This window comes from Carcharhinus amblyrhynchos, chromosome 25 (assembly GCF_965287045.1).
Source record: "Carcharhinus amblyrhynchos chromosome 25, sCarAmb.v2.hapA, whole genome shotgun sequence".
In the NCBI taxonomy this organism is placed as follows: Eukaryota; Metazoa; Chordata; class Chondrichthyes; order Carcharhiniformes; family Carcharhinidae; genus Carcharhinus; species Carcharhinus amblyrhynchos.
In genome coordinates this window covers 10,973,668-10,989,777 of record NC_137348.1, presented here as the reverse complement: position 1 = coordinate 10,989,777, position 16,110 = coordinate 10,973,668, and the positions used below count along the sequence as shown (strand labels likewise).

The 16,110-nt window shown below is 45.3% G+C and overlaps 1 protein-coding gene across 1 annotated transcript in view; it reads left to right on the top strand.

The window, feature by feature from the left end:
• The window catches only part of LOC145358107 (hemicentin-1-like), a 359,590-nt gene that overhangs the window by 14,516 nt on the left and 328,964 nt on the right, over positions 1 to 16,110 (top strand). The window contains exon 2 of the mRNA XM_080211781.1: positions 7,601 to 7,671. Within this exon, the coding sequence (XP_080067907.1) occupies positions 7,601 to 7,671 (71 nt within the window). The remainder of the gene's footprint in view (positions 1 to 7,600; positions 7,672 to 16,110) is intronic.

Genomic DNA, 16,110 nt, shown 5'->3' with positions numbered 1-16,110 from the left:
TCAACTTAATGCGAGGTAAATCCATTCAAAAGTCTGACAGCAGCAAGGAAGAATCTGTATTGAGTCGGTTGGTACATGTCCTCAAACTTTTCTATCTTTTTCCCGATCTAAAAAGGTGGAAGAGAGAATATTTGGGGTGCATGGGGTCCTTAATTATGTTGGCTGTTTTGCTCAAGGCAGCAGGAAGTGTAGACAGAGTCAGTGGTGCTACCACCCCCCCACTGGTGTCATTACCCAAGTGGCCGTTTACATGGAAGCCTAACAGTAAGAGTGTTCACGAGCTGTTCCACCATGGAGCACTTCACAGCTGAGTCTTGCCCTGCTTCACCTCCCATTCCCCCATGCATCCTTTCCAATAGGAAGGATTATGTGATATATTGAAATAGCCAAGCAGCAATGGCCTAGTGGTGTTATTGCTAGACCATTAATCCAGAAACTCAGCAAATGTTCTGGGGACCCAGGTTCAAATCCCTCCACAAGAACATAAGAAATAGGAGCAGGAGTAGGCCATCTAGCCCTTTGAGCCTGCCCCGCCATTCAATAAGATCATGGCTGATCTGAAGTGGCTCAGTTCCACTTTCCTGCTTTAATAAGAACATAAGAACATAAGAAATAGGAGCAGGAGTAGGCCATCTGGCCCTTCGAGCCTGCCCCGCCATTCAATAAGATCATGGCTGATCTGTCGTGGCTCAGTTCCACTTTCCCGCCCTCTCCCCATAACCCTTAATCCCCTCTCTTATCAAAAACCCATCAACCCGCTTCTTAAAAATATTTAGCGAGGCAGCCTCCACCACTTCAACGGGCAGAGAATTCCAGAGATTCACCACCCTTTGAGTGAAGAAGTTCCTCCTCAACTCCGTTCTGAACCGCCCCCCCTTTATCTTGAGGCTGTGCCCCCTAGTCCTACTGTCTTTTTTGAGCGGGAAGAGTCTTTCCACCTCTATCCTATCCATCCCATTCATCATCTTATACGTCTCAATGAGATCTCCCCTCATTCTTCTAAACTCTAACGAGTACAAGCCTAGTTTATTCAGCCTCTCCTCATAGCTCAACCCCCTCAACTCCGGTTTCTCCCCATAACCCTTAAGTCCCTTGTCTGTCAAAAACCTATCCACCCGTGACTTAAATATATTTAGCGAGGTAGCCTCCACCACATCAACAGGCAGAGAATTCCAGAGATTCACCACCCTTTGAGTGAAGAAGTCCCTCCTCAACTCCATTCTAAACTCCCCCCCTCATCTTGAGGCTGTGCCCTCTAGTCCTGCTGTCCTTTCTGAGCAGGAAGAATCTCTCTACCTCTACCCTATCCATCCCCTTCATTATCTTATACATCTCAATAAGATCCCCCCTCATCCTTCTAAACTCTGACAAGTACAAACCCAGTCTATTCAGCCTCTCTTCATAGTCTAACTCCGTCATCTCCGGTATCAGCCTAGTGAACCTCCTCTGCACTCCCTCCAAGGCCAAAATATCCTTCCACAAGTGTGGCAACCAAAACTGCACACAGTACTCCAGCTGCAGCCTCACCAGTGCCCTGTACAGTTGCAGCAAGACCTCCCTGCTTTTATATTCAATCCCCCTCGTTATAAAGGCCAGCATCCCATTTGCCTTCCTGATTACCTGCTGCACCTGCAGGCTGGGTTTTTGCGACTCATGCACAAGGACCCCCAGGTCCCTCTGCACCGTAGCATGCTGCAGCTTTTCGCCCTTTAAATAGTAATCCCTCCTATTATTCCTCCAAAGTGGATAACCTCACACTTGCTAACATTGTACTCCATCTGCCAGGTCCTCGCCCACTCGCTTAGCCTATCTAGATCCCTCTGCAGACCTTCCACACCCTCCGCACAGTTTGCTTTTCCACTTATCTTCGTGTCATCAGCAAATTTCGACACCCTACACTCAGCCCCCTCCTCCAAATCATCTGTATAAATGGTAAATAGTTGAGGCCCCAGCACTGATCCCTGGGGCACTCCACTAGTCACCAACCACCAATCAGAATAGCACCCTTTGATACCAACTCTCTGCCTCCTATTAGACAACCAATCCTCTATCCACGCCAACACCTTACCGCCAACTCCATGCCCCCTAACCTTCTGAAGCAACCTTTTGTGTGACACCTTATCAAACGCCTTCTGAAAATCGAGAAACACCACATCCACCGGTTCTCCTCTGTCTACCGCCCTAGTCGTATCCTCATAGAATCCCAATAAATTCATCAGACACGACTTCCCATTAACGAATCCGTGCTGCGTCTGCTCTATCAAACAATTCTTCTCAAGGTGCCTCGCTATTTCTTCTTTGATGATGGATTCAAGCGTTTTTCCCACAACAGATGTTAAACTGACCGGCCTATAATTCCCTGCCTTTTGCCTGCTACCCTTTTTAAACAACGGCGTAACATTAGCCGTTTTCCAATCTTCCGGCACTTCCCTGGAATCCAGCGAGGTTTGGAAAATAATCATTAAGGCAGATGTGGAGTTTGAATTCAATAAAAAATATCTGGAATTAAGAATCTATGGACGACTATGAAACTATTGTCAGAAAAACCCATCTGGGCCATTAATGCCCTTTAAGGAAGGAAATCTGCCATCCTTACCTGGTCTGGCCTACAGGTGACTCCAGAGCCACAGCAATATGGTTGACTCTCAACTGCCCTCTAAGGGCAAGTAGGGATGGGCAATAAATGCTAGCCCAGCCAGCGGCGCCCATGTCCCATGAATAATAAAAAAAATTGTTACTCTGCTCGTATGAGGAACAGTTGAGGACTCTGGGTCTGTACTCATTAGAGTTTAGAAGGATGAGGGGGAACCTTATTGAAACTCACAGGCCTGGATAGTGTAGATGTGGAGAGGATATTTCCATTAATAGGAAAAACTAGAACCAGAGGGCACAACTTCAGACTAAAGGGACGATCCTTTAAAACAGAGATGAGGAGGAATGTCTTCAGCCAGAGAGTGGTGAATCTGTGGAACTCTTTGCCGCAGAAGGCTGCGGAGGCCAGGAGTGTCTTTAAGACAGAGACAGATAGGTTCTTGATTAGTAAGGGGATCAGGGGTTATGGGAAAAGACAGGAGAATGGAGATGAGAAAAATATCAGCTATGATTGAATGGCAGAGCAAACTCGATGGGCCGAGTGGCCTAATTCTGCTCCTATGTATTATGATCTTATGGTCCTCTTTGTTGGGGAGGTGTAAATAAAGTTGTTCAATAAGGGCTGCCTGCAGTTGATCACTTGTCAGTCTTACTTAGCACAATCCACCCCAGGTTAGACAGTGATAGAGTGATCAAGAGAGGGGACATTGGGAGCTGAATATTTAATTTGTTAGTGTAATTTTCAACATTCAGGATGTGAGGGAAGCACCAATAAAACTCGGAAATGATGGGCACTGGTCTGAACTGGAGTTCCATTTGAATAAACACAAGACCTGGGCCTGGGCAAGGCCCAGCTCAGTCCAGTACCAGTCAGTTCTAAGTTTAACTGATGGTTCCTTTTGGGGTGCAGTGTGGTGGGCTGGGAAGGGGGATGTGGGCGAAATTGGGCATCTTCCCAGTGGGAGAGGAACACAAGTGAAATTGGGAGAGGCTGCAGTCAGACTTCCCTGCTTATCCTCTTGTCTTTTCCTCTGGGGAATGGGGTTGGGAGAGGATCTGATGGAGAGGGTAGGAAACAAATCCATATTTAGATGTTTATTATTATTGCTAGATTATTAATCTGGAAACTCAGCTAATGTTCTGGAATTAAGGATCTACGGATGACCATGAAACCATTGTTGATTGTCAGAAAAACCCGTCTGGTTTGCTAATGTCCTCTAGGGAAGGAAATCTGCCATCCTTACCCGGCCTGACCTACATGTGGCTCCAGAGCCACAGCAATGTGGTTGATTCTCAACTGCCCTCGGGTAACTAGGGATGGGCAATAAATGCTGGCCCACCCGGCGATGCCCATACTCATTCAATGAGTAGCTGAGCCTCACTGAGCAGGTAAACTCCAGATCTAATCATTCTCAGAAAATGCTGGAAAATCGAAACATTGCCTCTATTCTCTCTCCTCGGATGCTGTCAGACCTGCTGAGATTTTCCAGCATTTTCTGTTTTTGTTTCAGATTCCAGCATCCTCAATATTTTGCTTTTGTTTTTAGACTTAATCACTTGCCTGTTCTCAGTCAGGTTGGCGATGGCTGGGCTACCACGGGTGACCTTAATGCTCTTGGTTCAACGTTGTTGAGGGCAGTCTGGGGGGGCAAAATGAGCCAGTGTTTCTGCTCTGGGATGTTGCCTGGTGTATCTTGACGGGAAGTTGCACACATGTGGACCAAGACAGCACCAGTTTGAGTTGAGCGTCTCCCACGGTTTAACAGCCTGTGTCTGGCCTCACACATGAGCGATGGGATTTGGATAAAGTGTTGGGAGATGACCACTGACGTGGGATCAAAGACAGAGGCAGATTCAACAGCTCCGGGAGAACATATAGGAGGAGAAATCTGGCAGAGGAAATACTTTAAACAGGAACAGAAATCGCTTTTTATAAAAATCCCTGTGTCTCTCCGTGAGTGCTTTGCTGCGTGGAATTGTTACTTTAATTCTTAATATCTGACACTACCTCAGTGCAGGAAATGTAAAGCTTAGTCTTGCATTTGATGTTGTTAATACTCAATTTTCAAACACGATTCTGGGTTTTTTGAGAACACTGTCTGGGCAACAACATTTCAATCAACCCTTCAGACACTAGACAACATTTCTATCTTGTCCATGGTGCAGTTCCGTGCCTTGCTGGATGATTGGAGGTGCACGTTGTATGATGTGAGGAATTTGTTTAATATTTTTAAGCTTTTAAGTAATGCTAAAAGGAAGCAGCGTGGTGGTGCAGTGGTTAGCACAGCTGCCTCACAGCTCCAGAGACCCGGTTCAATTCCTGGCTTGGCTCACTTGATCTGTGTGGAGTCTGCACGTTCTCCCTGTGTCTGTGTGGGTTTCCTCTGGGTGCTCCGGTTTCCTCCCACAGTCCAAAGATGTGCAGGTTAGGTTCATTGACCATGCTAAATTGTCCCTTAGTCTTCTGAGGTGCTTAGGTTAGAGGGATTAGTGGGGTAAATGTGTGGGGTTACAGGGATAGGGCATAGTTGGGATTGTGGTCAGCGCACACCCAATGGGCTGAATGGCCTCTTCTGCACTGTAGGGTTTCTATGATTCTCTGAATCAGGTTCATTCTAAGATAAAGGTAAAATACTGCAGATGCTGGAATCTGAAACAAAAAGAGATAAATGCTGGAAAATCTCAGTGGGTCTGACAGCATTTGTGGCGAGAATATAAAGCCAATGTTTCATAGAATCCCTACAGTACAGAAGGAGGCCATTCAGTCCATTGGGTCTGTACCAACCACAATCCACCCTATTCCTATAACCCCACGCATTTACCCTGCTAATTCCCCCTGACATTAGGGTTAATTTAGCATGATCAAACAACTGCAAACTCGCAGATCTTTGATTCTGGGAGGAAACCGGAGCACCCAGAGGAAACCCACACTGACACAGGGAGAATGTGCAATCTCCTCACTGGTATTGAGCTTGGGACCCTAACGATGTGAGGCAGCAGTGCTAACCACTGTGCCACACGATTAGATGACCACTGGATCGAAACGTTGGCTCTATTCTCTCTCTACCGATGCTGTCAGACCTGCTGCTTCTGAAATTGTGTCCAATTGTGTCTTTGACTGCGTCCAATTGTTGGAAAAACCCATCTGGTTCACTAATGTCCTTTAGGGAAGGAAATCTGCCGTCCTTACCTGGTCTGGCCTACATGTGACTCCAGAGCTGACCTTAAACGGTCTTGCATTCTGCTCAGCTCAAGGGCAATTCAGGGTCAGTGACAAATACCGGCCCCCACATCACATGGAAGAATAAAGAAAAATTAATTACTAAAGCTATCATTTCATCATTGTAAACCTTTCAGTTAAAACTATACGTTGCAGTGATCAAGATGAACCGGCTTTGTTGGGACCCTAGGTTTGAGAGATTGACTGAAGGAACCTTGACTTTTTTCTACGCAGCATTTTAAGATCAGACTGGGGATGGGGGGTTGGGGACCCTGGGCTAAAGCAGCTGTAAGAAGTCTCACAACACCAGGTTATAGTCCAGGTTTATTTGGTAGCAAAAGCCACTAGCTTTCAGAGCACTGCTCCTTCATCAGGAAGGAGCAGCCAGTGCTCTGAAAGCTCATGGCTTTTGCTACCAAAACCTGTTGGACTTTGACCTGGTGTTGTGAGACTTCTTATTGTGTTTACCCCAGTCCAACACCGACATCTCTACGTCATGACTATCATCAACAAAGCAGCTGTGTCAAATTGTCCACAATTCACTTTTCAACCCAGACGATCAATGCGTCTGATGGCTGTAGGAGTGAATGAATCGCGTTAACGTAACCCAGTAGGCAAGGACGCACTACACAAAATGGCAGGATGGCACAGCAGTTAGCACTGTTGCCTCTCAGCGCTAGGGTTTGATTCCTGGCTTGGGTCACTGTCTGTACGGAGTCTGCACGTTCCCCCCCCCCCCGTGTCAGTGTGGGTTTCCTCCGGGTGCTTTGGTTTCCACCCAGTCCAAAAGATGTGCTGGTTAGGTGTATTGGCCATGCTGAATTCTCCCTCAGTATACCCGAACAGGCGCCAGAGCATGGCAACTAGGGGATTTTCATAGTAACTTCATTGCTGTGTGAATGTAAGCCTACTTGTGACTAATAAATAAACATTAAAACACAAAATGGTGTCATAGCTGGTACTAAATAGGGAAATGACAAGATGCACAGTGTATGTGTGTGAGTGGAGGGACTGGCACCCTGGTATTATAATGTTTCTCTGAGACTTGGGAGGAGCTGGTGGTTGGAGTTACAGATGAATTGACCATAGGGGGCTTGAGTCAGTGTCAAACGACACCTGACAGAGCCAACCGAAAGAAACCTGGTTTCCAAAAGGGAGTGAAAGTATTCTGTTGCTGCAGAGTGACATCCCTGCTTTCGGTTTTGTAAGGGCACAAAACATGGATTTCTGTTCAACCCAAATGACTTTGGCAGCAGCGGCTTCTAAAAAAAAATTACACAGCATCTGAAATTCTCAATTTCAGGGTGTCAACCTTTTGCATCACTTTGTATCCAGCATTAAGAATAGAAGAGTTCTGGTGGCGCAATGGGTTAGTGTCCCTGCCTCTGAGCCAGAAGCTGTATGTTCGAGTCCCACCCCTGGACATGATGTCCAAAGAAGGTGTGTTTGTAATGTGGCCAAATGGGTTGAGTGTTAACTTGCAAAATCCTTCCAGATGCGCCGATGACTGGCGGTAAGCATGGGACAGACTCCTGGTCAGCCACGTTTGATGTGGAGAGGCCTCCCCCAAGCTATAAGCACCTGGTGATAGACTAGCAACCTGTTCTGGGAATTACTAGTAATGGAAACAGAAAGGTCTGCCTTAGTGCAGCCCCGAGGTGCAGGAAGAGAATTGGGATTAGGAGAAAGTTCCCTTCAGGTGACTTAATGGCCTCACTTCACCGCCATTGGTACAAGGAATTTATGGGCAATGGGCTGGGTTAATCGTTCTTCTTTCCTCTTCTGCAGAGATTGGTCCTGTTACTGTCACCTCGGATCCAAAGAAATTTCAGAGAGAACTCCGGGATCTGTATGTGCAGGTTAGTGATGGTCGTGCTTTAACTGTCACCCCTTGAACCCTGACCCTCCTGAGTAAATAGCGGTTAATATGTCAACAGTTCTCAAGGTTGGGTTGATTAGGTGCTGAGATTTATTTGGAATTTCAGTGGACTATCAAAGAACCTGGAATTGTATTGTTGACCATTGCTAAAAGTGAATAAGAGTCAAATCGGTGAGAGCATTCCAATGATAAAAAGAAGAACTTCAGTTTATTTAGTGTTTTTTATAACCTCAGATTGTCTCACCGTGATTTACAGTCGGTGGGGTATTTTTGAAATGTAGTCACGTTCATTCATCTATCGCTTACCTTTCACTCCTGATGTGAAGAATTCTAATGGTACAAACCTCTTATGTTGGTTAGCTCAGTTGGCTAGAGTGTGGTGTTAATAACGCCAAGGCCGTGGGTTCGATCCTCATACTGGCCAGTTGCTATTGCCTGTGCTTATGTCTCCTGTTAAGCTCAGTGCAGCGCGGACTGGTTTTGAATAACTCGCCCAGCTGCATTGCAGCCACACTTTTCTGGAGTAAACTCAGTGGATCATGGAGGCGGCATGGTAGCACAGTGGTTAGTGCTGCTGCCACAGTGCCAGGGATCTGGGCTCAATACCAGGCTCGGGTCACTGTCTGTGTGGAGTTTGCACATTCTCCCCGTATTGTGTGGGTTTCCTCTGGGTGCTCTGGTTTCCTCCCATAGTCCAAAGATGTGCGGGTTAGGTTGATTGGTCATGATAAATTGTCCCTTAGTGTCAGGAGGACCAGCAGGGTAAATATATAGGGTTGCGGGAGTAAGGCCTATGGTGGGATTGTTTTCGGTGCTGACCTGATGGGCTGAATGGCCTGCTTCTGCACTGTAGGGGTTCTATGATCAGTGGTTAGAGCACTGGTCTTGAAAGCCAGTGACCATGAGTTCAACTCTTGCTGGAGCCCTTGAATAAAATGTTATTTAGTAAGTTTCAATACAAATAGATTTAAACAGTGAAGTTCTCCATTATTACATTGCTACAGCAATAAATTCTGATATAGAATTCCAATAGGCCAAACCCTTCCCACCATAAACAGGTTCACTATTTTGTAAATACAGTTGTTAAGAAACAAAAGTCTCGGTCCCGGACTTGGTGCAGAACCTGATTACGAAGTCTTTGGAATGCGGGAGATGATGTTTAATGTGTGCCAGTTTCAGAAGCAGCCAGTGGCAGAGCAGTTACCATGAAACACTTGTGGGTGGCACAGTGGTTAGCACTGCTGTCTCACAGCACCAGGGACCCAGGTTCGATTCCCAGCTTGGATCACTGTCTGTGTGAAGTTTGCATGTTCTCCTCGTGTCTGTGTGGGTGTCCTCCGAGTGCTCTGGTTCCTCCGACAGTCGAAAAGACGTGCTGGTTAGGTGCATTGGCCATGCTAGACTCTTCCTCAGTATAAGTGGTATTATTGCTGAACTATTCATCCAGAAACTCAGCTAATGTTCTGGGAACCCATAGTTCGAATCCCACTACAACTGATGATGAATTTGAATTCAACAAAAAAAATTTGGAATTAGAAACCTGCTGATGACCATGCAACCGTTGTCAATTGTCAAGAAAATCCATCTGGTTCACTAATGTCCCTTAGAGAAGGAATTCTGCCATCCTTACCCGGTCTGGCCGACATGTGACTCCAGAGTTACAGCAATGTGGTTGACTCTTAACTAATGCTGGCCAGCCAGCAATGCCCATGTCCAATGAATGAATTAAAAACCCGCTGTATGAATCTGTCTGCACTACACTCTAAGACAACGCATTCCAGATCCTAACCATTCGCCATGTGAACCTGTCTCCACCACACTCTCAGAAAGTGCATTCCAGATCCCAGCCACCTGCTGTGTAAAGAGGTTTTCCTCATGTAACTGTTGCTTCTTTTCCCAATTACGTTAAATCTGTGTCCTCTGGTTCTCGATCCTTTCACCAATGGGAACAGTTTCTTCCTATCTACTCTGTCCAGACCCCTCATGGTTTTGAATACATCAATCAAATCCCCTCTCAATCCTCTCTCCTCCAAGGAGAACAGCCTGAGCTTCTCCAGTCTGTCTATGAAACTGAGGTTCTTTATTCCTTGAACCATTCTTGCAAACCTCTGCATCGTTTGTGACGCATTCACATCCTGATTAAAGTGTGGTGCTCAGGACATGATACAATACTGTAGTTGAGGCTGAGCGAGTGTTTTGTGAAATGGTAACATGCTTCCCTTGCTTTTGTCCTCTATTTGTAAAGAGTCACATTGAACATATTACACTTTCTTTCCACTGCTGCCTGACCTCCTGCACAATACTAACATTTTCCACTTTTATTCCTGAAGGCTAGTGTTTGCCATTCTCCCGGGAATGTGAGTGATTGTTCTGGGAATTTGAACCAGCTGCTTTGTGAGCTTTGGCTTCTGGCTTCTTTAAAGTTGAGCTCCCCTTGCCCCATTGGAACTGGACAAGCACTGGCCAGAACTCTCCAGAGGTTGCTTTATGTGCAGATTAAAAAGAAATCTCTGTCAGGCTAATCTTTCATAGAGGAACTATTGAATGGGTTTTTGCAAGTGTCATTACATATCTCACACATGGTTTGCTAACCTCAGTGAGGTTTTGCAGTATGTGAGGGCTGATTCCTTTTCCATTGGGATAAATCTCTCACTGCCAATGAGCCTGAATGAGTGGTGGCTCCCATATCACTCTGAGCTTTGGTATCCAAACCAAACTGGCTACTGCTGTGGTTTCAGAGATGAATGACCCTGGAATATCTGTCAATTGGTCCAATGAAATTCCTCTCAGTTCTCTCTCTTCCTGACAAAGTTCTGGTGCAATTTCTCGTGAGCGCTAAAACACCAGGAATCCTCTTTGTTGTTCAGCTTGGCCTAACTCCTGCTCCCAGTTTGCATTTTTTAATTTCATTCATGGATTGTGGGCGTTACTGGCTGGGCCAGCATTTACTGCCCATTCCTCAGAGCATTTGAGAGTCAACCACATTGCTGTGGCTGTGGAGTCACATCTAGGCCAGACCAGCTCAGGACGGCAGATTTCCTTCCCTAAGAGACATTAGTGAACCAGATGGGTTTTTACAACAAAGGCTTTTGTGGTCATCATTAGACTTTTAATTCCAGATTTTTATTGAATTCAAATTTCACCGTCTGCCGTGGCGGGATTCGAACCTGGGACCCCAGAGCATTACCCTGGATTACTAGTCCAGCAACAATACCACCAGGTCAATGCTGCTGCTGAATTTCCACATTTTGATTCCTTCTTCAAAGAGAAAAATGGGACTCACCAAGAAGGCTGGCTGAAGGGCTGAGATACGGCAACAGGAGGGGAGAAAGAAATACTGTGTATTCTAGTGTACAGTGACTGTGCTATATATTCTAAATACACATATAGTGTACAGTTACTGTGCTGTATACTCTAAATACACGTAGACTAGTGTACAGTGACTGTGCTGTATATTCTAAATACCCATAGACTAGTGTACAGTGACTGTGCTGTATATTCTAACTACACATAGATAGTGTACAGTTAGTGTGCTGTATATTCTAAATACACGTAGACTAGTGTACAGTTCTGTGCTGTGTATTCTAAATACACGTAGACTAGTGTACAGTGACTGTGCTGTATATTCTATGTAAGTACATTGAAAGATCAATCGAACAGATGTGCTCTGAACAACAATGAATCAGCGGGGGGGGTTGCTGAGCAATGCCAGGTGTGTTGAACTCCCTGGTGTAATCTGTTGGATCAGGAGACAGAAAGCTGCTTGAGGATTTCACTGTCCTGTTATTCCAGCCTCACGATTATTTGTTGCCTTTTTATTTCACCAAGTATTGGGTTGATGTTGGGGAAGTGGTTAGCACAGCTGTCTCACAGCATCAGGGACACAGGTTCAATTCCTGCCTCGGGTCACTGTGTGGATTTTGCACGTTCTCCCCTTGTCTGCATGGGTTTCCTCTGGGTGCTCCAGTTTCGTCCCCCAGTCTAAAGATGTGCAGATTAGGTGAATTGGCCATGCTAAATTGTCCCGTGGAGGATTAGCCATGATGGTTGTGCTGAGTTGTGGGGATCAAAGAATCAGAGAATGCAGAAGGAAGCCATTCAGCCCATTGAATCTGCACCACAATCCCATTCAGGCCCTATCCCATTTCCCCATGCATTTGCCCTAGCTAATCCCCCTAACACTAAGGGGCAATTTAGCATGGTCAATCCATCTAACCCACACATCTTTGGAGTGTAGGAGGAATCCGGAGCGCCTGGAGGAAACCCATGCGTACACGGGGAGAATGTGCAAACTCCACGCAGACAGTGACCTGAGGCCTGGAATTGAACCTGGGTCCCTGGCGCTGTGAGGCAGCAGTGCTAACCACTGTGCCACCGTGCCGATGGGTGCAGATCCGATGGACTAAGTGGCTGCCTCCTGCTGTGTGGGTTCTATGAGAAGATTTGTGCAGACACATACAATCCCTCACTGTCTTTGTAACCTCTTGTAGCACAGGTCACAACAGCCCCACTGGGGGAGGTCTTTCTGCTTCTTAGAGTCTTTCTGTTGACTGAATTGTTGCGGCAATAGTTTATTCAGTGGCTGTTGTGGCGCTGAGCTTCTGTAGGGTTTCAGTTCAGACCCTGCTCCATACTGAGCTAGTTAATCACTGTGCCAAGGGAGTCACGGGGGAAGTGAGCAGGAAGTCAGCAGCCAAGGTTTCCATTCTCAACCACATGCCAGTCTGTGGATATAGGGTCAGTGTGGGACAGGACGCCATTACGATGCCTTGCCTGGTCGACTTTCATGGCCTGGGCCCTTTGTTGAAAAAATGTCCTCTGACTCAGAATTGCAAAGGAAAACCAAGTCAAACTTAACGAATTCAGGATTTTGTGAAAGACTGTCACTTATCAGAGGGATGAGTTGTACATTTGTTTAAAAAGTTAGGAAATAACATTACAGCCTGGCTCATACTTGCTTTTTTCCTGTACAGGGAACATTTTAAAGTAATTTCATTATTGTACACTGACTCCCAAACCGCACAGCTGTAATAAATTCTCAACATGTGGTGGAGTCATTGCTGGAAGAGGTTGAATTCCGTTTTTACTACAATGGGAGTGCAGTATAGACAGATTTCCTCATCATAGTCAAGAGCGGCGCAACTGCAAAGATTCGGAGCAAACAAAACCCCCTAGAAACGGACGCAATAATTAAAATAAAAACACTTTACCTCACAGCCGTGATGGAGAGTATACATATGTATGATGTCTGACATAGAAACTAGAGGCAGGAGTAGGCCATTCAGCCCTTCGAGCCTGCTCCCCCATTCATTTTGATCATTGCTGTTTATCAAATTCAATATCCTGATCTCCTCTCCCCCCATAACCCTTGATCCCTTTAGCCCCAAGAGCTTTATAGAAGCCTTACAGTGCAGGAGGAGACCATTCAGTCCATTGAGTCTGCGCTGACAACAATCCCATCCAGGCTCTATTCTTATAACTCCACGTATTTATCCTGCCAAACCCCCTGACACTAGGGTCAACCATATCTAATTTCTTCTGGAAATCGGACAACGTTTTGGCCTCAACTACTTTGTGTGGTTGTGAATTCTACACATTCACCACCCTCTCGGTGAAGAAATTTCTCCTCCCTTCAGTTCTAAATCCTCAAACTATGACCCCTAGTTCTGGACTCCCCCACCAGTGGGAACATTTTTCCTGAATCTAGCCCATGTAACACTTGTGAAAATTTTGTAAGTTTCTATGAGATCCCCTCTCACTCTGCTAAACTCCAGTGAGTATAACCCTAACCGACTTTGTCTCTCCTCATAGGACAGGCCTGTTTGTGTGTTCATAATCTTTCTAGGTTGTACAAATCACAGTCATGGGTTTTGTATTAATGTAACCTACAATGAATAACAAGCTCTGTGTGTTCAACAGACTGTTTAATTTCTGGAGAGCTACATTGATAACAATATTCTGATGTACAATCAAACCCCATTTAAAAGGATTATGTCCATGGAATTAGAGGAAGATCTTTGAGGTGGGGGCTCAGCCGTTGACTGGATCATCCAGGCTCATAGACTCACTGATGCCACAATAGCCTCCCAACCATTGGCTCTGTCTACACTTCCTGCTGCCTCGAAAAAACGGCCAGCATAATTAAGGACCCCACACACCCTAACATTCTCTTTTCCACCTTCGTCTGTCGGGAAAAAAATACAAAAGTCTGAGGTCACGCACCAGCCGACTCAAGAGCAGCTTCTTCCCTGCTGCCATCAGATTTTTGAATGAACCTACCTCATATTAAGTTGATCATTCTCTACACTCTAACATTTTGGTAGGACAAACTTGAATGCGGATTACAGGGTCAATGGCAGGGTTCTGAGGAATGTGGAGGAACAGAGATATCTTGGGGTTCATATCCACAGATTTCTGAACGTTGCCACTCAAGTGGATAGAGCCATGAAGAAAGCTTATAGTGTGTTAGCGCTTATTAACAGGGCGTTTGAATTTAAGAGCCGTGGGGTTATGTTGCAACTATACCGGACGTTGGTGAGACCACATTTGAAATATTGTGTTCAGTTCTGGTCACCTCACTATAAGAAGGATGTGGAGAGAGTGCAGAGGAGATTTACCAGGATACTGCCTGGTTTGGAGGGTAGGCCTTATGAGGAAAGGTTGAGGGAGCTAGGGCTTTTCTCTTTAGAGCAGAGGAGGATGAGAGGCGACTTAATAGAGGTCAATAAGATGATGAGGGGGATAGATAGAGTGGACGTGCAGAGACTATTTCCTTGGTTGGAAGTAGCTGTTACTAGGGGGCATAATTATAAAGTTCATGGTGGGAGATATAGGAGGGATGTCCGCGGTAGATTCTTCGTTCAAAGAGTGGTTGGGGTGTGGAATACTCTGCCTGCTGTGATAGTGGAGTCGTACACTTTAGGAACTTTCAAGTGGTTATTGGATAGGCACATGGAGCACACCAGAATGATAGGGAGTGGGATAGCTTGATCTTGGGTGTGGACGTAGCTCGGCACAACTTTGAGGGCTGAAGGGCCTGTACTGTGCTGTACCGTTCTAACTAAGACTGTAACACTACACTTTCTTTCTCTATGCTTGTCTGGATAGCATGCAAGAAACAATACTTTGTATTGTGTACTAATACATGTGAGAATAATAAATCAAATCAAATCAAAAAATTGTGAAGTGGGCATGAGGGATCTGTAAAGTTGTTATAGATAGGTTAAGAGAGTGGATAGTAACAGATTCAAGGAAGAAGCATACAAATTGACAAAAAGCAATAAACTTGAGGATTGGGAGCAGTTTAAAATTCAGCAAAGGAGGACAAGGGATGAGTTTTAAAACAATATCTCCAAGAATGAATATCTGAAGGAATGAGTCTCCACACTTGTTAAAGTTACTTTTCAGCTCCAGATGGATTGTTTGGAGGTAATTATCAGAGCATTAAAAAGGGCACAAATTTGTATTGATCATGAATGTTCAGGGAACTCCACCTTCTCAATATATTTATACAAAGAGTTTTTTTTATTCATTCGTGGGACATGGGCATCAGTGGCTGACCAGCATTTATTGCCCATCCCTAATTGTCCGAGGACAGCTGAGAATCAACCACATTGCTGTGACTCTGGAGTCACATATAGGCCAGGCCAGGTAAGGATGGCAGATTTCCTTCCCCAAAGGACATTAGTGAACCAAATGAGTTTTTCAGACAATTGACAATGGTTTCACGGGCATCAGTAGATTCTTAATTCCAAATTTTTTTATTGAATTCAAATTTCACCATCTGCTGTGCCGGGATTTGAACCAGGGTTTCTGGAACATTAGCTGAGTTTCTGGATTAATAGTCTAGCAATAATAATACCACTAGGCAACAAGACCCATTTTCCTGGAGCTATTTGAGTGACACCTTTCAGGAAAGACATTTTTGCATTTAACTGTACATCTTTCCTTGTTAATTTCACATGCTGGGACCTGTGTTTAGTATGTGCACCATACATGCATGACATATGTCAGAATACTTCAAGTGTAGCAATAACAAGAAAGGTGCCCTTTTCCCTGCTAATTATGTTGTTTCCACCCACCCCCTGCACTTCACCAGCAGAAAATAGGGATTTACAAATATTTGTCTGTATGTATGGAATTAACAAATAGCTTCTAAATGGCTGTCAAGGGAGAGACTAGAGTAAACAACACTGCTTTCTTGCAGTCACTCTCCAGTGTCTAGTCAGGTACACAGAATCAAAGAATCATACAGGGCAGAAGAGACCCTTCAGCCCATCGAGTTTGCACCGACACACCTGACCTTCCACCTAATCCCATTTACCAACACTTGGCTCATAACCATGAATGTTATGACTTGCTAACTGTTCATCCAAGTACTTTTTAAAGGCTATGAGGCAACCCGCCTCCACCACCCTCC